The sequence below is a fragment of the Aythya ferina genome (assembly GCF_964211825.1).
Source record: "Aythya ferina genome assembly, chromosome: 2".
Classification (NCBI taxonomy): domain Eukaryota; kingdom Metazoa; phylum Chordata; class Aves; order Anseriformes; family Anatidae; genus Aythya; species Aythya ferina.
In genome coordinates, this window is record NC_140297.1 from 31,584,046 (window position 1) to 31,602,050 (window position 18,005).

At 36.3% G+C, this 18,005-nt stretch overlaps 1 protein-coding gene across 1 annotated transcript; it reads right to left on the bottom strand.

The window, feature by feature from the left end:
* Positions 1-9,831: 9,831 nt before the first annotated feature.
* Positions 9,832-17,045, bottom strand: AGR3 (anterior gradient 3, protein disulphide isomerase family member; the record flags this gene model as incomplete). Its single annotated transcript, XM_084510978.1, has 7 exons — positions 9,832-9,881; positions 10,732-10,815; positions 11,867-11,930; positions 12,193-12,269; positions 12,904-12,956; positions 14,636-14,699; positions 16,940-17,045. The coding sequence occupies 7 exons, from the start codon at positions 17,043-17,045 to the stop codon at positions 9,832-9,834; spliced, it is 498 nt and encodes a 165-aa protein (XP_084367104.1).
* Between the last annotated feature and the right edge of the window lie 960 nt (positions 17,046-18,005).

Below are 18,005 nucleotides of genomic sequence, written 5' to 3' on the forward strand. Positions count from 1 at the left end.
TCAGTCCACCTTGATGTTCACTGTACTGCACCGTACTTCATCAGTTTGTGGGGGTGTTAGGTCAGAAAACTTTGCTAAAGTTGAGATAAACAATATTTAATGTTTTCCCTTCATCCACTGAGACTGTGTTTTTATACAGGGCTATCAGGTTAGTCAGACATGTTTTCCCCTTTTTAATTCATACTGATTTCTGCAAATCACCTTCTAGATTTTTATGTTTCAAAGTGTTTTCCAGGATTTTTTATCCCATCACTTTCCTTGTGATTGAGCTAAGTCTTTACTGGCCCAAAGTTCTTTGGATCCTTTTTCTTGTCCTTCTTGAAGGCAGAAGTGATATTTGCTGTCTTCCAGTCCTGAGGAACCTCTCCTGGTTGCCATGATCTTGCACAGATAATCAAGAGTAGCCTCATGATTATATTAGCCAGCGCCTTCAGCACTCATTGGAACAACCCATTGTGTTCTCTGAATTTCTGAGAGCAAATCTAACCAGTAAAGCCAAGGTGAAGAGGGCACTGATTATCCTAGTCTTTTCTATGTTCTCTGTCATCAGGGATCCTGCCCCATTCAGCAAGGGGGGCATATTTTTCCTAGTCTTCATGTTGTGGTTGGTACCCCCGTACAACCTTCTTCTTGCCCTTCATATTCATTACCAGATTCAGCTTGAGGTTTTTTTTTTTTTTTTTTTTTTTTTTTTTTTTTTTTTTTCCTATCCTGCATGAAAGTACAGCATCTCTGTATACCTCCAGTGTCTCCTGTCTCTGCTTTGACCTCTGTTATACTTCCTTTTTATGTTTGAGTTTCATCAGGAACTTCCTGTTCATCCATGCACATCTTCTACTGTCTTTGTTTGACTTCCTGCCCTTCAGCTGACATGTTTCTGGGCATGGATGAGGTTATCCTTAAAAGTCAACCAGCCCTCTTGGACCCCTCTTCTCTCCAGGACCATGTCCCATGGGACTGTTCCAGACAAACCCTGAGCAGACTGAAATCTCTTCTCCTGAAGGCCAGGGTTGTGATCTATTTGCTTTGTTTCCTTCTCTCAGGATCCTGAATTCCACAATGTTAAGGTCACTGAGTCTATGACATTCACATTCCTGACAGGTTCATCCTTGTTGTATGATGTCCATCAATATCTTCCCTCATCGGCTCCTTTGTAACCTGTGTCAGGAAGTTATCCTCAACTCACTCCAGAAGCCTCCTGGGTTGCGTGTGCTCTGCTGTGCTGTCCCTCAAGTAAATATCAAGGTGGTTCAAGCATTCCACCGCAAGGACCAGATCCATAATGGTGCCTCATCAGCATTCATTTGCTGTAGGCATACCCTTGGGATAGGCCCACTTCTTCCTTGTTTTGTTGGTTTTCAGATCCCTCACTTGCCCACTTTATCCAACAAGAACATAGGTTAATTAATTAGTGTTAGTATTCCAAATTAATTTTGGATACAAATACCTCTAATGTGTTATTTGATAATATGTTGTAAAGAAACTACAACTTTATTAGAGAATACTTTGTTGTGGTGAGGCAAAGGGGACTATTTAATTGTTGGAAGCTTTTGGTGTCTAAATAGTTTCTGCTGAGAACATTAGCAGCAGTCTTAGTGAACAATTATACTTTTTTTTTTTCTCCTGTAACATCATGCAAAGCAATCTGTATTTCTATAAATGAAATACCCTTAAAAGCATATCTTTTTGTTCTGGTTCCATCACTGAGATTTGCCAAAACATTCAGAATTTAAGCATACATTTAGATAATATATATATATATATATTTATACTGTTTTAAATTACTGTTCTTATGGAAGGTTTTACTTGTTTTTCAACTTTGCTGTTTCAAAATAAGCTTATCAGCCTGAAGTCTTTTTGGCAACTTTCCTCTGTGGTTACTTCGTAGTTCGAACATTTCTGTAATTTATTATCATATAGTCACAAATATATTGAATCTACATGACTGAAATATGACAAAGTATTTACTAGCATTGGCAATACTTAGTATTGTTAGACTTGGAACAACAGCTTTTTCTTTAAATTAATTTTAACTTTACCTGGAGAAATGGTAGCTACTTTAAGACCTCTAGCTAAAACTGTGGAATTATCTGTTTACCACAAATATTTCTGGAATTTACTCTTTCTCAATGACATTGTTACCTCTGGGTTAGTTTATGGCTCAGCAGAGCATGCCATGAAATTATATAGCACTAGGAGAATTTTCTTTAGCTTTCTTGGTGAGTCATCCTTTCTCCACCAGAAGGACACGTATCCCTTGATTTATTTCAGTGCAGGAAGGAAAGGCTTTATGCTTTAAGGCATCTGCATTGGTTATAAAACTGTGGATGTTCTCTTTCATTTATCTTAGCACAGTGCCTTTTTCCCTTCATTTCAAGTATTCAAATAACCAATAGAACACATTTCACAGTCAGAAAAAAAGCTATGCTAATTACTTTATTTATTTATTTATTTATTTATTTATTTATTATTCCCATTCATACGAGCTGAGTAAATGCATCTCCACTTCTTTGCCCTGCTACATGTTTTTTGTGTGATCTTAATCTGCTGATGTTTTAGTTACTTCTATATAAAAACACAGATAACTAAACATCCTTAGACCCTGTGAGTCTTTTCAAGGTAAATAACCAAAAGATGTATCAGTCTCTTGAATACTACCCATTTATTATAGGCAACCTTCAGGCAGCATAGCTGTCTGAAGGTAACAGCATTGCCTAACGCCTAAGCTGTCTGGTCATTTGTACTCCAGCGATGCCCTATAACTGTACTTGAGGCTGTACAAGTTCAGCTTACTCTATAGTCAACACATGTGGTCAGGAAAGACAGCCTTCATGTATCTCTAAGAAGACTTGTAGTTCTACCTGATGGTGTTAATGTAGTGGACACCACATAAGCACTTAAGATGGGCTCACATTTGCATGTTAGCCTTCTAGAATGATTTCATGAAATAATACTTATTATTTTAAAAGTCTCTATTGAACATTAACAAAATTGTTTATTGGCTCTTATACACACACACACACACACACAACAAGAACAAACAAACAAACAAAAACCTCAAAAACTTTATTTCTCTTTAAAGGAGTGTCCCACCTCCCATATCTTTAGTTGAAGAAAGCAGAACAACCCATAATGTGTTTTCAGTAGAGTGTGGTTTTCTATGGATTAATTTGTTTGGTTAGTAAATAAGAAAGGGCATTCTTCCAAGGAAGAAAAGATAGAGTTTCCAGGCTCAGTGTAACAACTGCACTAAATCTTTGAAGTCATTCAGGCCTGTTGGAAGTTCATTAAAGGATTTTGGCATTTTTGTCTTTTTTTTTTCATTAAGACCAAGAGTATACAAATTAATGAGAACTAAAGCCACTTAGGACATGAGGGAATATTTCTTTCTATTAGGGTGAGATTTTGCCTCAGGGAGTATGTACATGTGAAAATATTTGATAACAGTGAAGTATATTGTATGTGGAACTGTTTTCCAAGTTTGTTTCATGGTTCTCTGATAGAAATGTTCAAGAAATGTGTAAAATCACAGCCCTACCTGCTTTTAGTCTTGAAACAACAAAGATAACAAAAACATCTTGTCAGATCAAGGCTCCTTTTTTTCTACCCTGTACAATAGACCTTAACTTAGCTTCTTTTCTAGTCAGTCACTGTCATCTTCCCTGTGTGTGGACATAGGCAGTGAAGACAGAAGTGTATATATACCTATGAACTCAGTTCTCCCCAGCTGTCTGAGTACTAAATAGCAGAATGGTTTCCTGTGTGCCAGCCTTTTACAAACAATGTACTGGGGACTGGCAGCCAGGGTGTGCTGAATTGAGTGATCCTTAGAGTACATGGAAAAAAGAAGACATAGTAGATCTTTTAATAGTATTTTTAGGCTCTTTTCTGAAGCCATAACCAAATCCAAGCACCAAAAAACGGGAGCGTTTTCTCAAGAGCATTATAACCTTGAAAAACTGTCACATATAGCATCTTCTCTCTCTTTCATACAGGTCACATATATGCAAAGGGTGACTTGATGAATATCTACTTAAGAATAACTGGATTTGGAATTATAAGGAAATTTGGAAATGCAGTGCTTGATATGTCAGTGTGAACTGAAGGATGGCTCTACTGCGTTTGGATTCTTTCTTATTAAAAATAAAGGATATTGCTGTGTGTTTTCTGTCATTCTAAATGTTTCTAAGCAAAAATCTGATACCTTTTAAAAGAAAAATGTTTGCTGAAATGAATCTACATGGTCAGTTACTTTACAGTGCACTGTAGCAACCCAACATGGTAAGTGATGAACATCATGAGCACCTTGAATAACAAGGAAAATGTATGAATATTTGAATTGTTAATTCTGGAGATTTTCTGTTGAAGGAATAAATATTCCTCCCCTTTTCATTGGCATTTATGGACATTTTAATTACCGTGGGGACTTCTTGTTTCCATCTCATGCACTCTGAGGATCTGTGCAAACCTTTGGAACAAAGGAAGAAAGAAAAGGAAACACAGCAATGACTTGGTCAGTCCTGTGTAGGACACCTCAGCATTTGGAAATTTCTCTGTGTCAGCCTTTGGCAAGAACACGTGTAGTACATGAACCAATCCACAGTATATCAGTCTTATTTTGCAAGACAATGTTACTTTTGCCATTTAAGTGCCGAGGTGTCCCACAGTCTCTTGTCTCCACGGTACACAAAGTTATGGTGGCTTTTCTTTTGTTCTGGTTCCTCGCAAATATTTGCACACTGAGAAATGTTTTAGCTCTGCAGACCAATGCATCAGCCATCTGCCTAGAAAAGCCAACGCCTTTCTGCTTTGAGACGGATACATAGGGGAGGATCCTGTTCTGTCGGTTCACAGATTCCTGTGCCTCACCTCACTGACGTTAAGTCCACGTTTGTTTGACTACCCTTGGTCTGATTACAACAGATAAGTCCAGGCAGTGAAATAGGTATGGATATGTGAGCAAGTGGCAATAAAGTTTGCTTTCCAGAATATGTCGTGGTCAGAACAAAGGCAGAAATCAGAGAAGTCTTTTACATGAAATAGTTGTTTCCATAGGTGATACTACGCTCATGTTAATATTAGCATCCATGTGTATAATATAATGGTTATGAATTCTATAAAGTGCATAAGCTACCCAGATGGGTTTTCTCAGCTATAGGTCCTTACATTATGCTTGAATTCATCCTGTTTAAAATAGCTACTGCTCTCACACTCACATATGCTGTCTTTTGTTCTCCTTCTTTAGCTCTAAATTGAACAGAGGTCAAATAAAGCTGGTTATTTTAATTCTGGTTAAACAAAAACCAACCAAAAACAACAACAACAACAAAAAAAGGAACAGTTTCCCAATCTATTTTAAGAAATTGAAGTAAACAGCATGAATAAAGATCTGCCCATGAATATTGTGAATACTGTGGCATGCCAGCAGTCATTTATTTCAAAAGACAAAAGGGGAAAGAATCATGCTGTGTCTTTCCTTGCACAGGTTACAGAAATGTTATCTTGTCCCTGAGCAATAAGAATTTAATCTCAGATCTGAATTTCTGTTTCATCAGGTCAGATAATCTCCAAGGAAGAGAGGGCAGAAAGATAGTATCAGCTGTAAAATTACGGATGAATGTTGAGCTAAACTGTGAACAGAAAAAATGTTGCGCAACATTCAGGGTGTTTTTTACCTGAATATCTAGCTCCACCAAAAGGATTGCATCTGAATCTTTAAGAATCAGATAAACTTAGTTCTATTTTCTCAAGGTTACACATTTCAGCCTGATGTCTATAGGGATTTGAGAAGTGAAAGAGGAGGGCTGAATTCCATTTGGCCACTTAGCGTAGCAGATCTCATCTGACACAGAGGGATTCCTGCGCCTGTAACATTTCTGGGAAGTGATTGCTGTCTGCTTGGATGGATGGTACATCAAAGCTGTCAAAAAATTCTGTAGTGGAAAATATAGTTCTATATTACAGATGTAGTCTGTATCTGTAAGACCTTTGGAAATAGATCCTGATTTTCTTCAAATGTCAAAGTCACAAGCATTGTAGTGTATATGCACAGGTCAGCTTTCTTCCTAGAATGAAACTCAATGATCTGTATATTGTTCTGAGTTTTTTTATTGTTTAAAATATGTTCTTTATAATAAGGAAAAGGACAGTAGGTTCCAGGACTTGAGTTAATTGTTTCTTCCACAATGCCAATAATTGATAATTCTACCATTTATTTTCTGTTACAGCAGTGAGATGAGACTGTGGAGTTTAGCATTACTGAGCCAAGGTGAATTCAGGACTATAGTCCTGAATCACAAACCTTTTGAATTGATCTACAAAAAAAGTGACCCAAATGTAATCCATAGGCTTGCAGAAAATAATAATTGGCATGCAACTTTCAGATCAAGCAAGGTGACACCCATCTGGTTGTAGCTAAGCAGAAGAAGCATAAATACAGGAGTTTGGTGCTTTTATAGGGACTAAGGTGTATTTGATTTGATTAGCTAGTTTTCTAACTTGAAACACTACCTGTTGCATCACAGATACGAAGAGAGAAACATGACAATACTATCCATTTTCATTTAAGCCTGTGCCAGCCAAGGTTAATATATTCAAGTGTGTATTTTATTAGCAATTGTTATCAACGGTGAAAAATGAATAAATCTGACTTTGACTGAGTGAGAACAGCCAATATATGCTATCTCCAGAAAAAACAGAGCCAAGGCTGCACATCTGGATTTCTCAAAACTGTGAATTGTCTGAGGACAACCACAGATATGAGATGTGGGTTGAATTTGGTAAACTTATCTCAGAGAGACTCCAGTGTGTCCTTGTATCTAAGAACATCTCCTGCAAATTAACTAGTCACCAGCTGTGAGGGCCACCCTTCATCTCCATAACCTTGACTGTGTAAATTGTAAAAGTAAGACCTTGTTGCTGTGAATTCTGTTGTTTTTGCAATTATGCTCCATTCAGTTAAGCAAACCAGTCTTGTTTTATATCAACTAACTTGCATTTTTATCTGACAAAGAATTCACTAAAAGCATTGTAGTTATGATTTCAACTATATATTTGCACTAAGTTTGAACCTCTGAGTTACTGTGTTGTGACACCAGGCTGTGTCTGTGGTTTCCCTCTGTTATAGTAACGTGGGTGTGAGCAGTGGCACCAATCAGCACAAAAATGCTGTCATCCCTGGGTTTGGGCTGTATGTTTTGTATGTTTTGTGCTGTTGTCTATTTATCTAACAGGAGAGAGGAATCAAAATGTTCATCCACTGTACAATCCCAAAGGATCCCTCAGCATATTTATGCTCTTCAGCTTTTGTGTGTATGAGGATACCCTTCCTATAGAGAAAGGCTGACGTAGTATCTGCATTGAATAGGGTAGTCCACAAGGGTAGCCTTTTATGTCTGACACAGTCATCTTTGTATCTCGTGGCACGGTAGTAGTAGGCAAGGAAGCAAGAATACCATGAAAAAAGATGTAGCTACTGGAGTTGAAGGAATGCCAACTGTTTTGTTTTGCAGCTGCTTTCTAGGTTTCAAACTGAAAGTTTTTCTTTCACACTGGAACGAAAGCTTAGGCATACAGACACTTCCAAAGGTACAGCCTTGCCTTAAATATCCACCAAGAGCCTGAAACCTTTGTCTTCTGAAGCATAAATACATCATGCAGGCATTGGCTGATAGTGTAACTGTCTGACATATTTTTTGCTACTCAAGTTAGAGCAGGAGTTGTTTCAAGCCAATGTCTCTCATAGTCTGAGAAGGACTTGGGGGCTCTGGGGATTTAAATTAGAAGAGGGAAGATTTATTTTAGAAGTTATGAGGAAATTCTTCACTCAGAGGGTGGTGAGGCACTGGAACAGGTTGCCCAGAGAGGTTGTGGATGCTCCTTCCCTGGAGGTGTTCAAGGCCAGGTTGGATGAGGCCCTGAGCAACCTGGTCTAGCAGGAGGCATCCCTACCTATGGCAATGGGGTTGGAACTAGATGATCTTTAAGGTCCTTTCCAACCTGAGCCATTCTGTCATGTTGGGAGATCTTGGCCAATGTCCTTGAAAATGAATATATGGAGGGAAAAAAGAAATCCTCTGCAAAATGACAGTAAAGACCTACCACATTACATCTAATTTTTTGGTAATATTCTGAATCTACTGTATGCCAGCATTTCCAAAGTTATTTTGTGGTGTGCTTCTCTCCAGTGTTCTCTCAACCCTACTTTGAAAGTACTGCCATACCTATCTTGTGTCATGTCTGGCAGCTAGCTCACATCCCTTTCTCCTGAACATCTCTGGTATGCTCAGGAGAGGATGTAGCTACAGTGTGGGAAACGTTACTACATCTTAAGTAGATTTGGACAGAAATGATCAGAAATAAATACAATTCAAAGGAATGAGATCACCAGTTTAATTTTGTTTCTAGCATTTTCCCCCAGTTTTTTTTTTTTTTTTTTTTTTTTTTTTTAAAAAAAAAGGAAACAAAACATTTAACAGATTATGAAGACAATATACCATTAATGATTTATACAAGACTATTTTCTCTGATTTTACCAACCACTTATGACCACTGTTGGAATATGTTATTGTATCCAAATTTTACATAGCTATGAAGACATAGATAGCCACAATATAACTAATTTATTATGAATTATTACTCATTATTGTAAATTGACATAGATGTCCTGAAAAGGACACATCTTTCATATGTGCATTTAGGCAGCATCATAGGAAATGGCAGGTTACACAGATAAGTGACATTGGTTTCTTGCACAGAACGTAACACACTTGCTCTTCCTGTGGATTAATGACTTACCATCTTACTCTAGTGAAAAAGAATATTGTTGGGATAACAAACTATCTCAACTGACTTAAGCTTTTTACTTAAAATAAGTGCATGCCCTTCCACATGGTGGTTTTGTTAAGAAGAAGAGTTTGTAAGTACAGATCCCTTCACTACGCTTCTACCATGATGTCTGAATTGGGATGCTGCAGAAGAAGAAATGGCCTGTGATGAGCTTCACATGCCTTACATGGCATTTAAAAGAGCTAGGAAAAGCCTGCTCCTGTTTTCTATATCAGACTTTACAAGCATGACTTGGCCTCAGGTGTGGAGTTCTGGGATTATCTCCTTCCATCTCTATTGCATCACTGTATTTTTATCATGGCAAAGCCTGTAGTTTTTACTTGATGATTCTCATCACTTCATGGAGACCACGTGCTCAGAATAATAAATATGTTCTGTTTTAAGTTATCAGAATAATAGTTAAAGACACCGAGTAAAGCTAAGCCTGGATCTCAGATTTTTTTTTTTTTCTATATTAGCTATTCTAAAGTCTATAGCAAGAACCTTCCTGTCTGATTTGCCAACAAATGAGAAATAAGCATGTAAATCTGAGCTACACTAAAGACTTACAAGATACATGAAATAAAAATAAAAATTAGGAGCTGAGATGTAGATATTACCTTACATAATAAATTGTAAATTGACGTAAAAAAAGATTGTCCATAGCTCTTGATCAGAAGCTGTAGCTGACAATGAAGCTATAGCTGAATTAATAAAATGCAGCTCAAAGTTGCTGCACCTTAAACCATCACTTTCAGTTATTCAGAAAACTAACTTCAAGTGTTTGATAGATTTCTTCTCTGTTTCCCAAGTGGGCATGATAGCCTTTTTATGTTTGTTCTCCAAATCATGCATATGTATTTCTTACAAAATCTGGTATATTAAAGTTGCTTGGTTAGAGTTCAAAATACTAGTAGAGACAGAAGGGTTAACTAAAATATTTTAAAATATTGGATATCCTGGTGTAGCTTCACCCTGTAGAGGCTATGATCATTTCACTGTTTGTTACAGTTCTGTCTGAATGAGACGTAATGCTTTCTTCATGTTCTCTATTACTGAAAGAAAAATAAATAAGAACAGTAAAATGTACTTAAAATGCATTATATGATTAAGAAAATCTATTTTGATTAGTAAATTATTCACTATAAAATTATTCACTATAAAATTGTTCACTATATTATTCACTATAAAATTAATTCATTAACACATTATATTTTAGAGATTTGTATAGTATATAGTAAAAATTCTTGCATATAGTAAAAGTATGTAGTAAAAGTTTTTGCGTAAGAATGCTAAAGCTGAAGGCAAAAACTTTCATGAATCAAAACGTTTAAATTAAAGGGATTTGACAAGATTCCTTTCAACTTCTTTACTTCTCAACAGCAAACCTGGTAATCAGATGTGACATACATTTTTGCAGTGAGATACTGCACTGGTGTCAGGTAGATGGTATAGTGTAAGGACTAGCTCAACTTGAAAAATCACATTCCTTTTCAAAATATGGGTCATAGATGGTACTCAGGTAACCATCAGCATTTTTTTTTTCTGTTTTCCTCCCACCACCAGCTGTTTACATATTGCAGTTGGATATTATATTGTAGTTGAGCCATAGTGACTTTCACCACTCTCCAGCAAACTGCTCAGATCTTGGTCCTGATTGCTCTCACACAACTCTTTCAACTTGTCTTACCTGAGTAGTCCCAGTAAATTCAGTGGGACTACTACTAATGGGCTAACATGTCTTGCTAGAACAGGTTAGATGATTATAAATGATTGTAAATGCTCACACACATTCCTTATTCATTACTTTGAGATCTTAACTGATTCTCAAGCACAGATGATTGAGATTAGTGTGTATCTGGCTGCTTACAGTGTGAAATGGAACACCATGAAGCGGGCACTTACAGAATGGTATGTCTTGTGGCTCATAAGCGTATAGCCGATTAGAGTATCTTCCTGTGATATCAGCTCTTACTGTGAGAGATGGGTCTGAAAAAATAACCGTATTAATCACTGCTTTCCACAACAGCTGAAGGCGATGCCCATGGTGCAGCACTGACAGCCCTGTTCCTGAGAAGTCCTGATTTCATCAGCCATACAATTACGAGGCCGTTACGCTCTGTTCCAACCAACTGCTCTTTATGTGGAGAAATCCTGAACAAAAGCTAGAGCTCAGTTTTATATTATGCAGCTATTTTTAAGGGATTGATTACGCATGCATTTCATCCATATTTAAAGAAAAATATCTTGTATAACAAGTTCTGGGGTTACCTCAGGAGAGGCCAGTTTGACTGGACAGATAGTGAAGGTGATGCAGACAATGCAATATTAGCATGACCTACCGAGAGACTTCAGAGCTAAGATCTTGTGGATCTTAATGTTTCTATTGTGAAAGCAAGTTGTGAACATTACTCAACAGGTTCCTTTTACAAATTTTTTGTTAGTTAATCATCAAACTCCTGTTGCTACCTTGCTCTGTTTGAGTGTGGGCTTCATCCCACCTAACTTTGGATGCTATGCCAGAGCTGGCCGCCTTAGGTTCCCTGCGCAGTCAGCGAAAAGGAATGTGTACAGTGGGGCACAATTCATTTGGTTTATTCCAAAAGTCAACTTTGCAATGCAAGAAATCATTTCTTATACTCCACTGGCCATTGACTTTTTTGGTAATGTCTGCACTATGGACATCTACATTGTTAGTTATTTACTTTCAGCAAACTTTATCTCTTAACAGTGCTAGCAAGAAAGACAAAGAGCTAACAGGGGTTAACAGAGGCCCAGATGCTAATAGATATTTAGGCACCTTGCTCCCAAACACAACATACCCCCCAGAACATATCTGTAATTTGAGAAGTTCACAGGGGCTGAAGCCTCCGATAGAGGGAGAACTGAACTCAGGTCTGCCAAATTCCAGATTAATGGTAATGACAAGTTCTGAGCTATTTTCTTTTTACAAAATTATTCATTTTGATGTCCCCAGGAGAGGACACTTGCATAGATTCAGAAATCATATCTTGAAAAGGTGCATAAATATTGTACCTACCTATGAACATGATTCGAGGCACGTATTGTCCATCAGGTGACAGGTTTTTATCTGTAGTTTCATGCTGGCAGAGAAATTAAAGCTAATTATTAAAATATTCCTGTAAATATATATTCCTGGAGTAGGATCCCTTGTGAACAATCTCATACCAGAGGACAGAAACACCAAAGGTACTACTTGTGTGTGTATATCCACACACAAATGCATATATATGCATGTAACTGAAATGCCAGAGGTAATTAGATGGCATGAAAAATTCAAGACTTAGAAAGAGAAAAAACAAGCCAAATAGTGATACCTGTCAAATCTCCCCAAACCTTTCATACCATGAGATTCAGCATAATGAAGTTATTTTGGGCCATTTCTTGTACCTCTTCATTTTCAGCAAAAGCTTTCTTCAGTGCTAGAAAAGACATGAGCATTTTGAAGTCCATCACAAACACTGCTTTTCCTTCTGTGTTTGGGTACTGGAGACTGGCCACATTGTTCCTGTCACTGGCGATTCACATTCCTGAGGAGACACTTCAGGGCTCTGTCACAGCCTTTATTTTTTTGACCCTTGTCTGTGCAACCTCCCAGCTATGAAAATGGAAGCTCTCTTCTGTTATTTATGAAGCCTGTAGTTTCAACAGATACCATGTCTCGGCTTGACAAAAGTACTTTATTCTCAGAAAATTCTTGTTAGATCAATTTCATCAGTCTTGTCTGCTTCTCTAGTTACCCGTTCAGGAGGGCCAACAATATTAAATCTGTTCAATGAGTCAGTAACAAATATGTTACTCTTAATTTAAACTGACAAGTGCTGCATCAGGGATAGACGGACAGCAGCATTGAATATTTTATGTTCTTTTTTTTAGTAGGTTCATAGTGTACTTTTTGTAAAAAAAATAGTAATAAATTCATAGCTTTTCAACTACAATTTCATATACCTATTTATTTAAATAAGTTTTTGTAAGTACAAGGTAAATATATAGATATTTGTAGTTTCTTATAAATATGTTTACAAAAATTTAACACTCAAAAAAAATCAAAATTACCTTGGCAGTATTGGCAGTCTTCCAAATGATGAATGACCATCAGTGGCTTGTTACTTTATTAACAATAATAAAACATGTGGTTAGATAATTTGACAAGTACATAAATAGATAATTTTACTAGCAGACTGGAAAAGGCAAATTACATTTCACAGAATCACAGAATTTCTAGGTTGGAAGAGACCTCAAGATCATCGAGTCCAACCTCTGACCTAACGCTAACAGTCCCCACTAAACCATATCCCTAAGCTCTACATCTAAATGTCTTTTAAAGACTTCCAGGGATGGTGACTCCACCACTTCCCTGGGCAGCCTGTTTCATCTTATGTTAACTCACAGGAAAACCATATAGGCATTCTGTGAGGAATGACAGGCATTTTTGTAAAAGAGACAAAGGAAATAAAAGAAAGTAGAGGAACAGAGTTTCCTTGTCTATATAGTTTTTCTAAAGTAGAAGATTCTACACGAGAGATACCACAGCATTCTGTGACAAGAGTCAAAATCATTTCATTCCTAGTTAATATACAATCAAACTATGAGTACTGAAGAGATATTTAATATAGCCTAGGTGTGTAGTTCTCCATGATTAATAAAATAAAAATAATCTGCAAACTGGAATGAAATAATTTTTATAAAATTAGGTTTCTCATCAAATGCTCTCTATGAAAAGATTTTTTTTCTTTTAAGCTTTCTTGAACAGATATACTCTAATTTTATTTTCATTTATTTATTTATTTTGGTAAATGTTTTTATAGATTATCAAAGTTTTATATTTTTTAGCATGTCAAAATATAAAACAATTCTATGCATTTTCTCCTACATTTTTTCAACTTGTGTTACTGTTCAGCCAATGAGTTATTAATGCTTGATTTGCAGTCACTGTCAAGAATTGTTTGGTTCATAGACATTTTCACAGGGTACAAGAAATTGATTGTCATTTACTTTAAAAACAATTTGCTTTCATAGAATCATAGAATTGTAGGGGTTGGAAGGGACCTCAAGAGATCATCGGGTCCAATCCCCATGCCAAAGCAGGTTCCCTAGAGTAGGTTGCCCAGGTAGGCGTCCAGACAGGATTCCTATAATATAAATATGATTTTAGACTATAATAGTGTAGCACAAGATATTGTTAAATTGAAATTTCAATTTGCTAAATTTCAATTTAGCAATATCTTGTGCTACACTATTATAGTCTAAAATTAATGGGAATAGTGATTTAAATAAGTATTGTTATGCATCCTCAAACATATTTTCAGCTGAAACTCAGAGAATGACTCACTTAACTCTTGGTCCTACCAGGATAGTGAGAAATTGTGGTAAGTCACCATACAAGAACTAATATAATTGATTTCTAGCTGTTGACTGAGGAGGAAATCAGAGATCCATGATACATTAAAAAACAAACAAACAAACAAACAAACAAAAACTGTATTATTATTGTCTATTTATCATTGCCTATTCAAATGACAACACTGCTGTTGTTGAACAGCAGTATCATCTTTCCACAAAGAAAAGACAGTGTTCAAAGCAGACTTGCCTAATGGTCTATTATTGCTTCAGAGTCATAAGATCTCTACAAGTGCTTTTATTTATATGCAGAAAATCTGTTTTATTTGAGTGAGTGGTCTGCAAATCAACCATGACAGTGCTTCTTTGTTCTGTTTCATTACAGTGTATTCAAGCATGACTGTCTGATTAACAGCTTTGTCTCTCAAACTATTTTGTAATCTCTTACCTTTTCTTTGCTTGATAAAGCCCTTCTTCATAAGTTTGTACCCAGGTTATTTCATCTCCCCACCCTAGAAATATAAGAAAATGGTTAACTGGTGGCCATGCCAGTAACTCATAAGAAATTACATTTTTGACATTTATTGGTAGTTGTAAATAAATAGGATTTTTTTTTTTTTCCAGTCAAATATTCCCAAACACTGTGGATATGCAAATTCTAAATCTGCTGATAGGTGCACTGGGATATTTAAAAAACAGACCTCAGCTGGCTGAGGATTTGTACCCAGTTCAGGTCCTTTGACAAACTCATTAGATCTCTTCCTGAATACTTAGAGGTCCCTAAATCAGTGACAAAATTCCTTATATCTTCATATTTCTTCTTCATATTGTCTGTTCTGTATTTAATGTAGACGCTGTAGATGTGTTTAAAAAGAAAGCTGGCTTATAAAAATGAGAGAGAAAAATAAAATATGAAAAGTCAAATAATATTAACTTTAATGTGAATAGTTTTTGAAGAACACATAGTTTTAAACATAACTCCTGAGTCACACATTTCAATCCATTGAGTTGCAAGTGCTTCATTTAATTAAATAATTTAATAAAAGAATGTCTGTTAAATAAAAATCTGCACATGGCAGAATAGCTTCTGGGTCTGGACCATGTTAAGTCTCCCGTTCTTTTGCACTGTCTGGTCAATGCTTGGTCCAGCCTTGGTTATGCAGAGATTTGCTGTTAGCTTTCTCATGGGACAATTGCTTGTGAGTCTACTAGGCCATCTCTTCTTTCAGGAGAGTGACTTTGATTTCAGATCTGTCTGGTTGATGGTGGGGTTTTGGCTTCTTAACCAGTGTGTTCCCAGCCCTGGCTGAAATCAACTGCTGACATAGGTAGTCACACAGAGAAGTCAGCTGGGGTCATTTTACAGCATGCTTAAGTATTCCCTTTTGATCTGTGAAAATTACATGTAATTTGCTCAAGGCTCTGCAGTATCCCCAAATCCCATAAATCAGAATTAGAAAACTGACACTTGCTTTCTGTGATAATTTGTTTCAAAGCTGACACAATAAAATTGACTTCTTGCTTTTTTTTTCTTTCTTTCTTTTTTTTTTTTTTTTTTTTCCCTCTTTTATTTATTTATTTATTTATTTATTTATTTATTTATTTTTGAATTTTGGCTGAGTGGGAAAAATGAATTCTGATCTAGGCAAGATAGGCAATAGGTACCAGATTGGGTGTAACCATTCTCCGTGGATACTACTTACGAAAAGTGATTTGACATTTCTCTTTGGTTAGTCCAGGGGTTAGAAAATGCTGTCCTGTACATATGAAGTGTTTCATATGGAAAAGCGTTTATCCTTGTTTCTGGTATTTTATGAAGCTTTTTGATTGCCCTGTATTTATTTATTTATTTATTTTTGGTCATATGGAATAACTTAAAACATCAGTACAGTTCCTACAGTTGATCTGTTCCTATACTTCCCTTTGCTGCCCAGATGCCTCCCAAGCAACTAGCCTCTGATGCAGGGCTCTGCCAAGGCTTTGTATGGGAAGAACTCAAAGGTGAGCCATGGGGTCTGCATGCTTTGCACAGCTTGCAGAGCAGCTCAGGAAGTGAGCTGGAAATTTTGGAGGGTGAATGGACCTGAAAGGAGAGGGAAGACTGAGAATAGGAAAAGACCTCAGTCAGATATTTTTCCAGTCATTTTTTCTTGATTAGACATAAAGAACTTAAAATAGCATCTTCATTTAACATCCAGGTTGAAAATCATGAACCACAAGAGAATCTTTTAAGTGTGACTATCTGCTAATAAGGAAATGAAAATGAAAATGAAAAGGAAAGATCATCCTCAAACCCCACAAATGGCTCAACCTGTTGTTCTGCATATACAAATGGGTCTGTAGAAAAAAATTGCACAGAAACAAAGTTATGAAATTGTATTTCAGGAGCTATAAGTTACCATATCAAATTATCTTTTAACAGACATCTGAAAAACTATTTTTTTCACTGACAGTTCTTCAAGTGCAGATGGGTTTCAGAGACTTAATTTAGTTTATTTGCTTCTACTAGGTCACTGTGAATGACATAAATTACAGAGGCTATATGAGGCCCTCAGACATATTCTTAAGAACAAACTGATGGAGTGAAATGACATGGAGGAAAAAGATACATTACTTAGTGTTTCACTTATCCTTAGAGATAAGTGAACCTAAGGAAGTATATATATGCTTTCAGGTATATTCTAAATAAAAACATTTCCAGACCTACATGGTAAGATGAGGAGATAACTACATAAAGTGAAATATACATTACCTCTTGATAATGTCTGAGGTGCTCTTTTTTCCTTTTTGATTGCCATTGCAAGGTTTGATGAGACTGCAATTAGCAGAAGGGGCAAGGCCAATGTTGAATGGAACATTATTTGATCCTTTTCAGTGCAGCAAGGAAACTGGAAAACAAAGCCTAACTTTGTGAACCAGGGCATTATCAGGAAGCCACTATCTTGTGAGATAATTTTCAAACAAATATTCTGATTTTCAACTATTTCTCACAACAAGAACTCAAATATTTCCCCTATTCTTCATGACATTTAAAAAGTGATTTAAAAAGCAATTTCCATCTCAAATAAAACTATCCACCAGTGTTCCTGTCTGCTTCCATATTCTGAAGGTGATTGCTTCTCTTCCTGACAAAGATCACTATAAGAACTTCAGTAATTCTGGTTTTGATAACAGTCAGAGAACAAAAGTGACGGTTGAGGAGAGGCAAAACAAAGCCAAATATTTTGAATAAATAACTCTTATTTCTGCCCTGTACAGCTGTCTTTAGACATTAAAACTCTGATGTTTGGGACAATACCCAATGATTTGTACTAGCTTAGAAGATGTAATCTGTGTAGCCCAGAATATCACCCAGTCAGCTTGCTGATCCTCACCGGAGATTCATTTTTCAAAGGTTGAGTTTTAGGATAAAGGATCTGCTGATAAAGTGCTTTGACTTAAACAGACAATAAAATAAAATAAAAATAAAATAAAAAAATTAAAGAACCCCCCAAAGCACTTTTGCCTGCATTTATAAAGAAAATTTCAAACTTGAATTTAGTAGTGTCGTTTACGTGGAATTACAGACCTGAGCACTGGCAAAACAAAATGCTTTGTGCTTCTCAGGACATGAAGGCATAAAAAGTGCAGCAGGTTTTATCCTTTCTTTAATGAATCCTCCAACACCACTAACATCACTGTTAATGGTTCAATTTCTGGTGAACAAATTCAAATACTGCTTCCAATAACTGGCAATCTCAAAAAAAGTATTCTATCTAAGTGACCGGAAAAAAAAAAAAAAAAGCACATTAAGAAACAGAAAAAAAAAAAAAAGTATC